This window comes from Thalia democratica, chromosome 6, assembly GCF_965202585.1.
Source record: "Thalia democratica chromosome 6, ktThaDemo2.hap1.1, whole genome shotgun sequence".
Classification (NCBI taxonomy): Eukaryota; Metazoa; Chordata; class Thaliacea; order Salpida; family Salpidae; genus Thalia; species Thalia democratica.
This window is the reverse complement of record NC_139170.1, coordinates 40,648,234-40,665,531: the sequence shown is the minus strand read 5'-3', so window position 1 is coordinate 40,665,531 and position 17,298 is coordinate 40,648,234. Positions and strand designations below refer to the sequence as shown.

Below are 17,298 nucleotides of genomic sequence, written 5' to 3'. Positions count from 1 at the left end.
CTTAGTATCACAAAACATCGTTTTTTAATGTCATGTGTGTTTTGATGTTTTAGACATTGACTTTTTTTTAGGTTTCTTTTAAACAGTACGTCGTTTTTTATGTGAAGTGTCTTTGCGTCGTCAAAATAAAATAGAATAAATGAGTTTATGTTATAAAGTTCTGGTACTTAATGTCTTCGAAAATTTCAACAACTTTTAACTTTTAATAATAACAAATTGTTTAGTTTTCCACAGCTTAAAAAAAACTTAAGATTATTTAGTTAACTTTTTACTGCTTATAAGGACAACCTTTAATTGAATTCAGCATATAAAACAATGATTATACCAAGTTTTTTATTAAATTTTTAAGTGTAGAAAAATATAAACCTTCAAACAACATAACATTGTTTAAATTTTAATTATATCCATGTAGCTTGTCTTTTTTTTTTGTTAAACAATTAAAGATACTAGTAGTTATTATTTTAATCTTAAAACTTTTTAAACTAATACCTTTTAAATTTATAAATTTATGATAACTGAGTATTTTAATGGTTTTTGATAATAAATAGTATAAGTACAAACTTTACAACATTATTTCATTAGACCTTTTACCTATTAGGGTTTTATGGTTAAATTAAAAAATACAATAGTATGTAGTATAAAAAGTTTCAAGCAAAAATATGCGAATTTGGTCAATAAATAAATAATAATGGAAGTATAAAAAAACAGTATTAATTATAATAAGTAAAATCACAAAAATACTTTATATAAAATGTTAAATCCTATTTTACATGTTGATACAATGTTGTTTTTATCATTGAATTTTTTTTACTTGTTAAATATTAGCTTATAAAATAAGACTGATAGATAACATGGAGTGATAAGTATTCATATGAAGCAGTCTATATTTATTTATTTCATTTAGAGTTCTATTCTGATATTAAACAATAAAGTCATTTCATTTATGAATAATTCCTAAAACTAATATTTTTATAACATTTGGGGTATTGCCAGTTAATAAAACGATCATGTTAACAAATAACCTTAAACTTAAAATAATATATAAATACAAACTATTTTTGCTGCTAATGTTTTAAGAAACGTCATGTTTGTTAAATTTTGCTTAGTTTTTAAAGATTCATTTTTGTTTTTTTTACTACATATATGTTTTAATAAGTCGATTGTTTATTTTTGTTTAGAGAATATTTTACAAACAGTATGTTCTTGTCAGAAGTTGTAATTGATATGAAGCAGTTTTAACGAGTAATTAAAATAGTAAAAGAAACATATAAAATATTATTACTGGAATAGTAACACGACATAAAATGATAATTTTTTATGTGTGTGCCGATAAAAAATCAGTTTCACGTACTAATACATGAAATATCAAATAATAAAAAATGCTCGAAGTGTGAAAAGCTCGTATATCAATAACTAAATTTAATTTCAAGCTGTGTAAAATTTGGTTCTAAAAACATTAAGAATGTTTGAAAGCTCTACAAAAAGATTTCAAAAAGTAAAAAAATTGAAATTGTTTCTTTAAATTAAAAATGATATTAAATGACTTTATACTTAAGTAGCTGCTACTTTATACACTTAAATATCGTGACTACTGTGATTGTTCCAAAAACTCAAAAGATTATGACAAAAAATCATTATGAATATATTAGTCAACTTTGTGCTTTACCCAAGTGTCAATCGCATTCACAACGCTCAGTTCATAATTTATATTGAGTTTCTACCTAAAGATGCTCTAAAGTAGTCTACTATTAGTACGCATCAAATATTAAAAGAAACGTTCAATGTACCTTTAAACTGATTGTTTTTGAACATTAAAAGTTTGAGAAATGTAGTAAAACAAACAAACACTTTTGAAATTTATTTTCTTTATGAAGTAATCAAAGAAAATTTTTTCAGATTTTTATTTGACAACTTCTTAGATAATATTTATACTTGAATAGTGTTCAAATCATCGAGTTCGATACGTCCTTTAAAAACGATATGTTTTATTTGTAAAAAATACATAAAAATTTTAATATTATAAATTTTGAGTAAGTTAAAAAAATATAAATAACCACTTCACTATTCATAATTTATTTGTCATACTGGTTTTATTTTTACTGCAATATTTCCTCGTAACTAAAGGGTTTTTAGGAATTAATTACTTTTTACCTAAACTTTATATTTTGACGATACATTAAAAAAAAACTTTTACAATGGTGTTAATGTAAAATAAATATCTACTAAACTTCAGTATCACAACATATAAGTTATTATTTTTTAACATAAAAGTTTTTTATTTTCTATATACGCTTAGTGTTTTTTTTACAAACTACCGATAAGTTTGTTCTGAAAAAATCTACTTAAGTAAAAAATTTAATTTTAGTTAGAAATTACTTTAAACTTTATCAAAATTGCTATTTGTATGTTTAAACTTGATTATGACGTGATAAAAATTTAAACAAACAAAACTTAAACTTATTTAAAATGTTTAAGATATTTTTATTTCACAGCACATAACAAGAAAATTGTGTTTTAAAAGTATAAGTTATAAAACTTTATTAAATGTTTTATACATTATAATTCAGTGTAAGGGTCATATAGTTTTTAACTTATGTTTTAAAATCGACAATATTGTATTGACAACACAAAAATAATAATCAATTATACACTTTAATTACATTAGTAATACTATTGATGATAAACTTAAATCGTTGAAAGGTGTTTGATGAACTAAAATAAAATCATAATTGACTATTTTATTTAGCTTATAAATTCGCCTGAAAAGAAATTAAGACTTCTGAGCAAGGCAAATATTTACTTAAAAGCTAGTAGTAAAATAATTTGATATAAAATGTATACTATACTTATTCGATAACTAGGTTTGTAAACACAAAATCTTCTATAAAAGTTCTAAATGTGTTAGTAATATATAAAAATTGATTTTATTTGACAAACTGATCATGTAGCAGTTGTGTATAAATTATGTTTTTAGTTTATGTTAAAAAACGCCAACACAAAGTTTGTTAACGATTTGTTTATAACAAATAGTTTTTGTAACTTATGAAAAATTAAAGATACAGTGCAAAGCTTTATTTATTCTATTAGAAAAAATATCTGTTTTTTTTTAATTATAAAAAATAAACTGCTCGATTCAAATCGAAAAAATGAACAGTTTTGAAATTGCTTAAATATTTTTAATTTTAACGATTTATAATTCCTCTATAAAAGTGAATTTACATTGTGATTAATCTTATCATAAATTAAGCAACAATTAAACTTGTCTCCTTATGACGTTTACAAAATTTACCAAAAACAAACCATGCTTCATCTACCGACGTGTATATAGTTACATCCAAGTTTTTAATTAATTGTTAATCTGATGTATCCTGGATACAACGGTGATGTTACAACCTTTTGTTGGTGGCTTCAGGTACTTATCGACACATATCGATGGTGTTTGATTGAACATTGAAATACGTTGGTTGAAAGTTTGGTTTTCTGTATAAGTGTCATTGCAAAAGTCTAGCTCAACAATCAAAAATTCAGTTTTTTAACCTTGGAATCTATAACTATTTTTAACTCAAATCTGTTCATCATCTTTCTCGGTCTATTTTAATAACTAAAAATGACTTACTTTCTACAACTGCTAAGCCATCGCCTCTATAAATTCTAAACTTGTAACAATTGATTTTAGATAGGTAGAGCTCAAATTAAAAAAAAAATTAGACAAACTATTGGTTTCAAACAAAAAATGTTTAAGGTACAGAAATTTGTTTCATTGTATGATACTTTTTAAAATAGAAACCAAATTTTTGATGTTTAAATTTATAATAAATTCTTTGATCAATATTGTTTTATAAAAGTACTTGCTACAACTTCGATTGGACTAGTGTAATCAAAAACCCAAAAACTTACATTTTACGGACTAGTCTTAGCAAAGTTCCTAATAATGTATTTACTTTATTTTGCAATAAAGTTTATACTGTAGTTTGTATAAAAATTACTTGTATTCGCAATTTGCAAAACACAGCTGTAAGACTTCTCATAAGATTAGTTGAATACTGAATGTTTAGTTCAGACAAATAAAATATTTTAAAATTGAAAAAATTAAGCTATTTAAGCGAGTGATTTCCTACTGCAATCTTATTGTACAACTTTTGAAAGTTTTGCGTATTCAGTGTTCTAAGAAATAACCTTTGTGTTTTAATTTTCTGCCAAAAAAACAACACATTTCTGCAAAAGTCCATTTTGGTTCAACCAGTTTCGTGTTGGCTTCAGTAGCAAGGTTTTGAAAACTTTTAGAATATTTTAAATATTTTTTACATTGATACTAATGTATTAGTTTATTTGATACTAAAAAACTGTGATAAAATTGTTTAAGTAAATTAGTTTTTCTTTAAATACACTTTTTTGTTTTTTAAAGCTTGTTGCTAGACACAAATTAAAAAAGTGTCTGTACGGTTTTATTAGATATTTTTATTTTTTATGTTAATTTATTAAAGGTTGAAATAATATTTGCATCTATTATTTATCTAGTTATTGCAAATAAAAAAAATATTTTTATTACTAATATTGAAGTGAGTTTAGCATACTTATTGCATCTAAATAAATGTTTCAGACTTATAAAGTTGTAAGAATCTGATTTGATACATTCAAGTTTTGTTTATGTTATATATTAGGTGGTCATCATTCTTGTACACTTAAACTATTTACTAAACCAAGGCATAAGCAATAAAATTTCTAAAGATCTATTTTTATTAGTGTTATTATTTTTTCATCTAGAATTTTTAAAACCTAGTCTTTAATACAGTCTAAAATTTGGGGTTTGAAGTAAACCAACATTGTAAGTACTTTTTTAGTTTATTTTAAGTAAAATGAATAATAAAAACTTTTCAATTTATTTATAAACTAAATATCTGGTTTTTAAAATCCGAGCTGTACAAAAGTCAAGTGAGGTAAAAGCCTGATTTGTTAAAATGACAATAGTTATTATGAAAATTGAACACTTAAGCCAGGGGTCGGCAGGTAGTTAGTGCTCGCGGGTCAAACTTCAAGTTTTTAAAGTATTCGCGGGCCGCAGTTTAACTTTTAGTGTCCTTTAAATTATCTTCTGGTTTTAGTTATAATCACACTAAAGTTTTACTTTTATTCAGTTTGTTATTTTAAATGACTTTTAGCTACACATAAAACGCCTATTTCAGTTATACATATTTATCGGAATATTTTTTTTTTGAATAATATACTTTAGTCTTAACAAACTACGTACTGTCTTAAACACTAAATAAGTTTAACTTGAAACTTTTACTATTTTATTACAATTTAGTTCTGTATGAAAACCGTGCCTGTAAAAAATTTTTGGGGCACTTTTAACATTTTTTATATAATTAAACGCTTTTTCATATTTAAAAAACTATAAACTTTTGAAAATAGATTTTACGTTTTAAATAAATTTAAGTTTTTAAAAACTCAGTAATTAGTTAACTTAATAGAATTTATACCTACTTGCATGGTAAAAAACTAAAAAAAAATTAAACATAATTAATATACAAATACTTTAATAAATTACTTAATAATAATAAATTGATCGTTTACATGGTTGCCACTAAAATGAAAAAACCACTGACTTATATTAAACCAGTCTAAGTTTATTAAAAGATGAAAAAGCTAAAAGCTTGCTCTTAATCAAACTTAAATACCTAACTAAAATATCATCATTATAAAAAAGTACATAGTATGTAAGTAGGCCTAAAAAATTATGATTAATAACTACACAACAGTCATAAAAACTTTTATGAGAATTCGAAGATTTATTAAAAGTCTTTGAAATAAAAGTTTTACACACATCTGAGTTTTAAAAAATGTCTTATACAGGTTTAGCCTAGTCTGAGTTTTTCAAATTTTCAAACTAGTCTGATTGTTTGGCAATCCTGTTTAAAATAAAGTTCACTAAACAAAGAGTTAAAAAAGTTAACCAACTCTTAACTTACATTTAAAAATATTTATTATAAGTCAGCTTGTCTGGACAATTAAGTTTCTTGAATATTTTAACTGAAGTATAAAAATTCATTAAGCCAATAATGAAGAAAACAAAAATAAATTTTTTGTTGAGCACTATAGCGAAGAGCACTATAGAAAAAGAGTAAATGTAAAATATAAAACGAGTGATAACAATTAAAAAAACGGTAGTTAGGAGTTATTGCGTGAAACGGAAAAATAAAATTAATTGCCTAAGTCAGTTTCAACAAAGTACATGATTATCTTCCTGTAACCACAAAACAATCAAAAAAAATTGCAAAAGCAAGTTAGAAAGTAGCAAAAATAATTACTAAAATTGAGATACCGTTTCAGATGAGAATTGAAAAATTTTTTATAGAAAATGTATTGGCGGTAGTAAAATATTTTTGTTTATTTCTTCAATGACAACAAAAAATCGTGTTTAGAATATGTCTGAAGGTTATAAATCTGTAAAAATCAAATAAGGATGTTAGCTAATCTCTTAAGATGAGAGCACTGATACAACATATACTGCTTATCTTAGAATTTTACATTTAGCTGTTTTTACTAACTTTAGAATTTGAGAAGAATTTCTAGGTTTAATTACAATGCAAAGCACAACAATAGATAAAGACATTTTAATAGCAAATGTGCAATGCACCAGTATAATGGGTGTTGATTTTAAGTTTTTGTAAACAATGTTGTTACTGCAATTATTGCTAGATACATGATGGTAATATGATTTTGTTTTAAAACAGATCTTGGACTTATGTTGTTTATCAATTAACTTCATTTAGTAATAAACCAGGAAGCACTATGTGTGAAGACAATAAGCTTTAATAAAAAAAAATGAAGTTAACAATTTAAGTAGTGAACACAACTTTGCCAAACAAACTTTATCACCGACAGTTTTGACAAAAAGTAGATAAACGAAAAGTCAATACGTTAACTTTGTTTACTTTGGGCTTGATCTTTGGTTAAGTTTTTGTTTAATGTTATAACGAGTCTATTAGTTAGAAAATGAATTTGGATTTTTTCTTAAAACTAAAAATATGCATATTACTGATTATTAAGATAAAAACTTGATACTATTTTCAGCATTTCTTGTATGTCTTACATCACAACTTAAAAACCTAACTTGGTATTAAATGGAAAAAAAAAGTTATGTTATATGATATAGTACAATATTTTGACTTTTGAAACAAAGTTAAGATTAATTGGGTTTGAGATAAAAAAAAACAATACAAAATTCCAAAAACTTTGAAAACATAAAGGTAAAAGTAGATTTTGACTTTTTAGATGCAATTTAAAACTTATCAGACGAATTCTCAAAACGACTTTTTGACAATCAATTATTAGAAAATAAATTCAGACCCTATAAAACTTCCACAAAAATAAGTTTTTGTTAAAGTGTAGCGCACATTTACAGCCAAAGTTTAATACGTGCAATAGCTTGATTGAAATTGTTTTTTTTTGTAAATTATTGAGTACTGTATTTCATTATAGAACGCGAAAAAAATGGCAAAAGAAACAAATATTTTTAAATAATATTGTTCGAAAAAAAAAATTATACCTAACAAAAACTATTTTAATTTGTGTCATGTATATTATAATAAGTGCGTCTATACTTACTCAGATATAACTTTAATAAATATAAATACATCATAGTATATAAGAAAACAGAATAATAAAAAATATTTTAAACTTAGCTTATTCTAACTAAGTGTTAAATAAAAAAGTTGTTTAAAAATGAGCATCTAAGTACATTTATATGCATAGGAATTAATTTTAAGTTCACAAAAAACTTCTAAAAAATTAAAGTGTGTCGAACACAAAAAATAATAAACCTAAGCTTTCATTATTATGTAATTTTTAATGTGTTTTTGTACATTTAAATTTAACATATAGTTATAAAGAATCTATGAGAGAACCATAGGTATAAATTACATATTAAACTAAGTACTTAATTTGTAACAAAATGAAACTTTAGTTAATTACTGTGCATTACTCTTGTACATAATTGAAAACATTTGCATTTACTTTATTATAAATAAGTATTACATAAATATAACTTACTAAATCCAAGCAATCTTAACACTTTGTTTCAAATAATAACTTGCTGTTGTAAAAAGAAAGTTATTATGAAACTGTGAAAACAGAACTAGTCGAATGGTAATCTGTCTTTTTCACACTTTTAAGCCAAATCAGTAAAGTCTTTTAGCTTTTCCCAAATGTTATACAGGGACTTAAAACGAAATTAATCATATTAAATCAATCTACGTAAAAAAATTGACTAAAAAATATTTTTTCTCAGCGGGCAACATTTGCATGCTCGCGGGCCACATAAATTTTTTTCGCGGGCCGGATTCAATTCAAAAAATAAACGTGCTCGCGGGTCGCAGATTTACCCTTCGCGGGCCGCAGTTTGCCGACCTCTGTAGTAGAGTATTTAACTGTGCTTACATTTCAATTATATAAAGACTATTTTTTTATAGAATTTTATTAACATGAACAAGGTAAATTATTTTATCTAATAAAATTAAAGGTTAATAAATTGAAAATCTAAATATAAGAAAAATTAAAAATAATATTCAGTCTAAAAAAATAGTCTGTACTGCAGTTATATTCTTAAATGTAAGTTTAAGAAATACATTATAAAACAATTAACTATATATCTATTTTGCTAATATTAAAAAAAAAAAAAAAAAGGAATTCATCAAACAAACATAAGATACAGTACAAACTTATTTTTTTTTAAATAAATTGTTTACAACTACTTTAAAGTTGTATTAAATATACTTTTGTGGTTGTTTAAACCTAATAGTTCATTTATTGTAAATTTTTTTATTAAAAATGCTCAACTTACATTTTTTAACTATTTTTCTAATTTATGTGATAAAAACCTCTACTTATTGTTTTAAAAGTTTTTTTTTAAACAAAAAGTTTGTACTTTAATAGATTATCTTTTTTTAACTGCTTACCAAACCATTTTAAATTGTTTATTGTCATAGGAAAATATATTACCTATACAAACTGTTACGAAGTTTAACTGCCGAACGGATTGTGAAACTATCTGAATTGTTATATATGTTGTCAATAAGGATTGTATATAGAAATTTTTATGAAAGTTTAATTATTTTTTTAAATACAGAATTGATTTTTTTTTTCATAAAACTTTGTTTAAAATAACTTAAATTGTGTTTTTGTTTCTGTTAAAAAGTTTATTTATTGTAAGTTTATATACTATACCTGCTTCATCTACATTGTTATTACTTTATGTAATTTTTGTGCTAAAAACCTCTACATAAGAGGTTTTATAAGCGTTTTTATGTTTTTTGTTACTAAAAGATATCTTTTTTTTTATTAAAATTGTTAACTTACCATAAAAACTGTCTGTCTAATTTATGTACAAAAACAATATTTTGAATGCTATAACTTTGTTTTCGTGTCTATTAAGCCTTAAAAGTACATTTATTCTCATATTATCTATTTAAATTGACTATAAAGCCATGTCTCGAACAATTACTAATGTTAATTATGTACAAAGTTCTACTAAGGACGTTTAAACGGTTTTTCGTGTTTATTTTAACTGAAAGAATAAGTATTGAAAACATTTAATTGAAACTTTTAAAACTAATACTTGTAAATACAAAAAATGAGTTCTAGTTATTACGTTTAATTTTTTTTTTTTTTAATATAAATTAATTTCATCTTTTAGTTAAAACTGATCAAATTCAACCTTTTCATCTGTTAGTTTGTTTTATTAAGTTTTAACAGTTCCATTTAGTTTTAAGAGAATAAGTATATTCGTTTACCAGTTTTAATCAAACTTATATCCTGAAGTCTAAATTTATATACAATTTATTATCATACTAAGTAAGAAAGTGCTACTTTTTATTAGTTTGTATTTGTAATAGATACATTTATTAAATTGATTTATGCTGAAAACATCCATTTGTGTAGGTTTGTTTTTAAATATATTATTTTAAATTATGCTTTTATCAGAATATATTTTAAATCGTGTAATTTTGTTTTACGTTAAACGTACAAAAATTGTAATAGTTGCTTGTTTAAAACTTTAATTATTATTATAAGTTTTCTTTTACCACATTTATTTTATGTTAATATTTTATTTATATATAAATTAACTTTTGAATAGATAACGTTGAATTTTACATGTAATTTTGTAATAAAACAATTTTTGTTTTCTTAAATTAACCTAATACTACCAGGCAACAATAGAAACAGATAATTTAACAAAAATATACATTGGACTAAGTGCTCATCAACTAAAAAAACGCATATCTACACACAACAATAAAAAGCAATCCAAATGACAAAAACTACCTCCAGTATAAACAAGCAACCGAACTATCAAAATTAACCCATAAATTAAAAAATGAAAATAAGAAATACAAAATAAATTGGAAAATATTACAAAGGAAAATAAAACCAAAACCAGGAATTATGACATGCAGGTTGTGCTTAAAAGAAGATTTACTAATACTTGAATCCGGTACAAATAGCATCAACAAAAGAACGGAATCAATGAACTCATGCAGACACAGAAAAATATTTTTATTAATAAACTGGAAGCAGACAAAACTTAAACCAAATCATAATTAAAGTAAAAAATAGGTTATTATTCTTGATTTTTTCACTGAATTTTTGTTGACGTTTGGCTTAAATTGAAAAAAAGTTTTTTTAAACAGTTCTTAATTCAACTACGATAATTTTTTAGAATTTTTTATTTAGATAGTTCTTAAATTTGTTTAAATTTTGACTGTTATGATTAACTTATCACAAATTAGATTTTGAAATTTTCAGCAACTTTGAGTTTTATTAATGTTTTGTTGACTCTTGGCTTAAAACCACAATTTTAGACAATTCTTAACTTCATTTAGATAAATTTCAAAGTATAAATATTTTGTTTTTTTTTTCGGAAAAAAGCTCTGGATTCAGTTTTTTTATTTGACTCATTATATTAATATTATTTCAATCCATTTTTTTTTAAACTAGTACCAGTTTTACCTAAATATACTCTGATATGCTTGAATTTTCGAATATGCAACATTTTTGTTTTTGTTTATATTCTTCACGCATGAATAAGTTTTTAAACAACAGTATAATTAACTAACATTATTATACGCAGTTTCATATTTTATTTTTTCTTGAAAAGGTCGCAATCTCTTGCAACCGAAACCGGTCGCGAATAAAATATACAGTTTGCACAAATCTATTTAAATTAACCTAATAAAAAATATATCTAATTTGTATAAATAGTGAAAGTTAGATAAAGTATAGTTTAAGAATACAGTGAAAAAAGCTTTGAAATATGCCCGTTTGAAACTTATATTTGAATTTAATTTATTCAACTCGTACTGGTTTCATCGTTATTTAACTACTTACGATAATGAACTTTCATATTAGATAAAAGTTAGCTTTTTAAGAACGTTGAACACTCTCCTGAAAAAAGCTTTTTTTGTGCTCAGTAGAGCGAAGAATTTGGTGGCTAAACGCGAAGCCTCCTATATTTAACACTTTTAAACAAAAAAATTGAAACTACTTGTTTTATAAACTATTAATTCTATTTATTATTAATTTTATCTACAGACATTTACTACCTCATTAAATTAAAAATCTTATTTTTTTATTTAGAACTTCATTTTTTATTCCAAAATATAAGATATTGTTTAGAGTTAAGATTTGATAAAAACTCAAGCCAACCCAGTCTACTTTTTTTAGAACAGCTGACAAGGTTAGTTTGATAACTTGAAACATATCAGACTATTCTTAGGACTTCAGTTTTTTTTTTTAATATTTGATTTTATTTTAAATATTTTAAAATGATATTTTAAAATATTGGTTCATAATAAATTTTTTATTTAAATTTTTAACTTATTAATTTTTCAGCTCAGCTATGGCCAGTTGTCTTCAACTTTTTCAAATGTTGTGCAAACTATGTTACTGGAAATCAAATCTGTTTGAACTAGATATCATAAAAAGCCATTTGATTTTTAAAATTTAAGATGTTTTAATCTTTAAATGATTTTAGTTTTAGTCTCTATTTAATTGATATACTAGTTGATAACACCATTTTAAATAAAAATTACTAAGAAACCTCAGGTAGCCACGGGTAAGGCTAAGTGAGGCTAAATCAGGCTGAGTCATTTTATTTTAAATTGTAAAAAGTCAGGCTACGACATTTGTTTGGGGTCAAAAAGGCTAAAAATCTGTTTTTTAGTTTTAAATGGCAAAAATTCAATTTCTTAGGTCAAAATGGCAAAATTTGAGAGTTTTTTAGCTCTAACTTACAAATTTTTTAATTTTCAAAGCCTTAAAATGGTGAAAGAAAGTCCATTAAAGTCAGACTAAAGTTGCAAAAATTTCCTAGAAACTTACTGACAAAAGCATCATATTTTAAATTTTTCAAATGGTAAAATTAAACAAAAAAATCTTTTAAAAAGCGAGACTTAAAATTGAAATTTTTTCTAGACACATGTCAAACTAATACCCTATTTGAACAAGTAGTTGTTGTAGATAAATGTTTAGTATTGGTGATCTGTGGCAATTAAACTTCTATATTTAGTGAAACTTTGGTATATACACAAATGTCTATTTTGCAAAATTAAAGAGCCAAATTGTTTTTTGTTCAAGTAAGTTATTAGATAAGTTTTTAGTTGAGTTTTTTGTGTAACAAGTTTGTGTGTATGGTTTACCTCAATAGAAGTTTGTAGCTAAGAATCACTAGTTCAAATAAAAAGAAACCTGACAGAAAGTTTTTGCTACAATGATAAAGTTTTTGTTTCATTAATTTTTAGTTTAAAAACATGTATTGGATAAGAAGCGCGTACTAAAATGCAAACTTATAAAATTATGTACATATACTCAAAGTACACTTTTATCAAAATATGCTTGGGAATGCGTACTTAAAACGCGTACTTAAAGTCAAGCTAAATTGGTCAAAATCTTGGCAACCCTGAAACCTGAAACTTCGAACAACTTTTACATAAAAAATAAGGAACTTCAGACTCTGTACAAAAAAAATATTAAATACAATAGTTTTTTCAGCAACAATTTTAAACTGTTTTCAACTCAGAACACATTTAAAAAAAGGTCACAGTTATTTTGTCCTATCTAATCTAGTTTTTATCCAAATTTAGTTTTAAACCATAAAAAAGCTTGTACTTATAAAAGCCAAAATCATATTTAGAAACCTTTTTCTTCAAAAAACCTTCAGCCTCCTTGTTACAATTAGTATTATATAACAGAAAAAGGGATATAATCTCCAAATAGTTACTTTTAGCTTAGTAAAATTGAAACGTAAACTTTTATTGTTAAAATCAGAGTTTTATAAGTTTTTATACAAAAAGATAAAGATGATCAATGTTTTTAGTTTATTTTTGCCTAATAGTTGATATTAAAGTTTGTATTAGTGTAAATATTAGATAGTAGTACTCAATAAAGCTAAGAAAATTGGTAAAATGACAAAATAAGAATATTACAATTTTATAAAATTTTCAGAATCTTACATTAACATATAATATTGTATCTGTCAAAGCTTAAAATACTACTTTTCTTTGTTCAAATTTATTATTTTTAATAATATTTAAACATTAAATATATAAAAATAAAAATGTAAAGCTCTTATTATTTACCCTTGTAGTGGTAATTTGTGAATAAACAATCAATTAAACAATTTTAATAAATGTAAAAATTTCTGTTCAACACATCTTGATTAGTGATGAACATTTAAAAAAATTAGATTACGTGATTAAGGTTTGTTAAAATAAACTAAAAACTTTTTTTTGAGCTTAGTTTTTTAAGTTGCTTGTTTATAAGTAATTACAAACATTTATAACTTGTATTAAAGGTGGTCACTGTTATAGTTTTATTTAAAATGTTATAAAAGTTCGAAGTCTAAGTGTATTTATAAAAAGTCTTGTGTGTTATTTCTTTTAAACGTTATATATTTGTAGTATATTTTTATTTATTTAAACTTTAGTATTTTATTTTTTATTTATATTATTCAGTTTTTTTTTTTGTTCAAATTTTCATGATTTTATCTTATTTAAACTGTTTTATTAAGACTTTATAAAACAAATTTTCTACAGTTTGCAATTTGCAGTTTTGTTTTTCAATAATTTATTTTATTTTTATTGGCTATGACTTTAATTTGTATTTTATTAATACCAAAACTTGGATTATGTGTTTAATAGTATTATTGTTTATTGAACGATTAAAAGGTCTCAAAAAGTTTTGTATAGGAACCTGGTGTACAAAAAAGCCTTTCGGTTATCGAGTCAAACACCAAAAGTTAAACTTTGTAATACAAATTTATTTATTCTTAGTGTTAACTAGTACCAACATAATTTTTGATAATAAAAACATTAAGTATTTCTAACAAGTTTAAAGTTTTTATTTAAACTTTTTATAATGATTTGAATGAATAAATTCTAGTTTAATAAACTTAAACATTTAAGTTTTATATAAGTGGAACACCATTAAATTAACTATATTTATGTTGTAGAAACTTATGTAGATTTTGATTAAAATTTAGAAAAAAATTTTCGGAAAAATGTACACATATCTTAATATATTTAACATTAATACTGAAATATACTACCTGACTAAAACTGATAAAACAGAAAAAAAATTAGTTTGATACATCCAGTTATGTTCTCTACAAAAACTAAACAACTTTATATATAATTTAAAAACATTGTGTGCTTTTTCTATTTTATTTCAGTTTTAATAACTAACTAAATAAAACTAAATAACTTGATTCAGATTATGTTACAAAAAGTTATAAAAACACTCTCAAACGCATTTAAGCTTTTTCAGATAAAATTTATTCGACTATTTAAAAAACATGGAGAAAATTAATGGTGTAGAAAATCCACTACATAGCAACTTATCAAGTAAAAATGGTAACTATGTCAGTCTATGCAAAGAAAACATAGTCAAAAGCAATAAGGTTGTTGCAAAAGGTGAGTATTGTTTTATGTTTAGTTTTCAGATTTTTCTTCAGATTTTAGTAAATAAAAGTTTAACTAATTGTAAAATACTATAATAAATAATAAAATTTACAGTATAGTTTAACGTTAAAAAGTGATAGTTTATTTTAAAAATTATGGATTTCTAAAACTTTAATTTATTGTAGTTATTTAAAAAACACAATGCAAAACTTACAAATGCAAAAACTTTTACACAAGTTTTTATAAACAAAACATAGTATGTACTAAAATACTTTTCATTGAAAGTTTTACAAGAAAAACACAAAACTTTAATGAAGTAAAAAAGTTATTAATAAAATTTTGATAAGCATATGCAGATATATAAAACTAGTAATTAAGACTAAAGCTTGTTAAGATTCAATTTTTAAAGTAATATTGTTTACAGAAAACGCAAAGTCTAAAGATGACAATCTTGTTAAGCATTTAAAAGAAAACAAAATACTTTTAGTTACAACAGAAAAAGCAAATGAAACAAACCGAAACACTAAGGAAAACGTAAATCTTAAAAATGTTGCAGTAGTTTTTACTTCATCAAAACTTTTTAGTTGCTTTTGGCTGTGCAAACAATCAACGTTGCTCATACACCGTTATTTTCCGTCGTTTGCTGATTCTCTTAACTTCTTAGAATTAGACCTCAAGTTGGTGGTGAAAATATTATGCAGCTCGGAGCTGTCTGTAGATTCAGAGACGCAAGTGTGCGCTGCAGCAGTCAGGTGGTTGAATCATGATGTAAAAGAACGCGGTAAATATGCTGCGGACGTTTTGAAAAGAACACGTCTCTCGTTGATACCACATTCTTCCTTGAAACACATATTAGATACAAAATGTCCGACCAACGAGGAATTAACTGTTGCTATAGAACGAGTTTTGCAAACTAAAAATAAGATTGACTCTGGCGAGGCTGTAGGTGCGTACAGATATTGCAGCCAGAGTAACTACAAGGTACTGGTGTTCGGAGGAAGAAACAGCGATAACCAATATTTCAACCAAGCACACATTGTCGACTTTAACAACATGGAAAGAATAGACGCCCTGCCAAGGCCGAGCGCAGGTAGAATTAGAAATCAAGTAGTGCGTGTTGAAAACGAAGTTTACGTGCTCGGTGGGCGCAACAACCACGCTGACCCCATATTGTCTGTCGAAAAGTACGCAGCTGCCGGTGATCGGTGGGAAACCGTGACTGAAATGGTCGATGACCGGGAAGGATTTTGCGCGTGCTCTTTCGTCGGAAGCATTTACGTGATGGGAGGACTTAAAAACGATAATTATATAGACTCCTGCATGAAGTTTGACACAAGAAAGCGGGAGTGGAAGCAACTTACTGGAATGATCGTGGGTAGATGGCTTTTAGCCGGTTGTGTATTCGAAGAAAGAATTGTCGTTTCCGGTGGTAAAGTGAATTTGCATCAACATTCGAATACTGTTGAGGCTTACGACATTGTGGATGACTCCTGGTCACGTATGCCCAATATGCTGGAAGAAAGAACTTATCATAAAATGGTCGGCATGAAGAACAAGTTATTTATAATCGGCGGTTTGTTCGTGCCTACGTGCGAGGTTTACGATTCAACTTGCAAAACGTTTTTTGCACTGAGGCCGCCCCCCGATTCTTGCGAAATACATTTTCACACCCCCGTAAGCGTTGCGACGTTGGGCGGCAAGGTCGTTGTGTTCAGGAGCGGGGAACACTTTTACATGGCGTACGACGCAGAAACTGAAGAGTGGCGTTGCGAAGAAAAGTGCGAGGTGACGAGAAACAGGTACGAGTTTTCTTGCGCTTTAATGCCTCGCTTATAAGAAAGATATCTGAAATAGAAGAACATCTTAGTATCAAAAAACATCGTTTTTTGTCGTCATATGTGTTTTGATGTTTTAGACATTGACTTTTTTTAGGTTGCTTTTTAACAGTACGTCGTTTGTTATGTGAAGTTTCTTTGCATCGTCGAAATAAAATAGAAGGAATGAGTTTTTGTTATAAAGTTCTGGTAATTAATGATCTTTGAACTTTCCACAACTTTTAACTTTTAATAATAACAAATTGTATAGTTTTCCACATCTTGAAAACTTAAGATTATAAAGTTAACTTTTTACTGCTTATAAGGACAACCTTTAATTGAATACATCACATAAAATAATGATTATACTAAGTTTTTTATTAATTTTTTAAGTGTAGAAAAATATAAACCTTCAAACAACATAACATTGTTTGAATTTTAATTATATCCATGTAGTTTGTCTTTAGTAAACAATTAAAGATACTAGTCTTTATTATTTTTATAAATTTATGATAACTGAGTAATTGATG

General features: G+C 25.1%; 1 protein-coding gene across 1 annotated transcript; it reads left to right on the top strand.

Moving 5' to 3' along the window:
* Nucleotides 1-14,848: 14,848 nt before the first annotated feature.
* Nucleotides 14,849-16,790, top strand: LOC145839070 (kelch-like protein 7). The gene is made up of 2 exons (XM_082946681.1): nucleotides 14,849-14,966; nucleotides 15,379-16,790. Exons 1-2 carry the CDS (start codon nucleotides 14,849-14,851, stop codon nucleotides 16,788-16,790), a joined length of 1,530 nt encoding a protein of 509 aa, XP_082802807.1.
* Nucleotides 16,791-17,298: the final 508 nt, after the last annotated feature.

Excerpts from the sequence above, each read along its gene's own strand:
- LOC145839070 (XM_082946681.1), top strand. The coding sequence starts at position 14,849 with ATGGAGAAAATTAATGGTGTAGAAAATCCACTACATAGCAACTTATCA. Across the intron at positions 14,967-15,378 it reads CAATAAGGTTGTTGCAAAAG|AAAACGCAAAGTCTAAAGAT; the intron begins GTGAGTATTGTT and ends TATTGTTTACAG.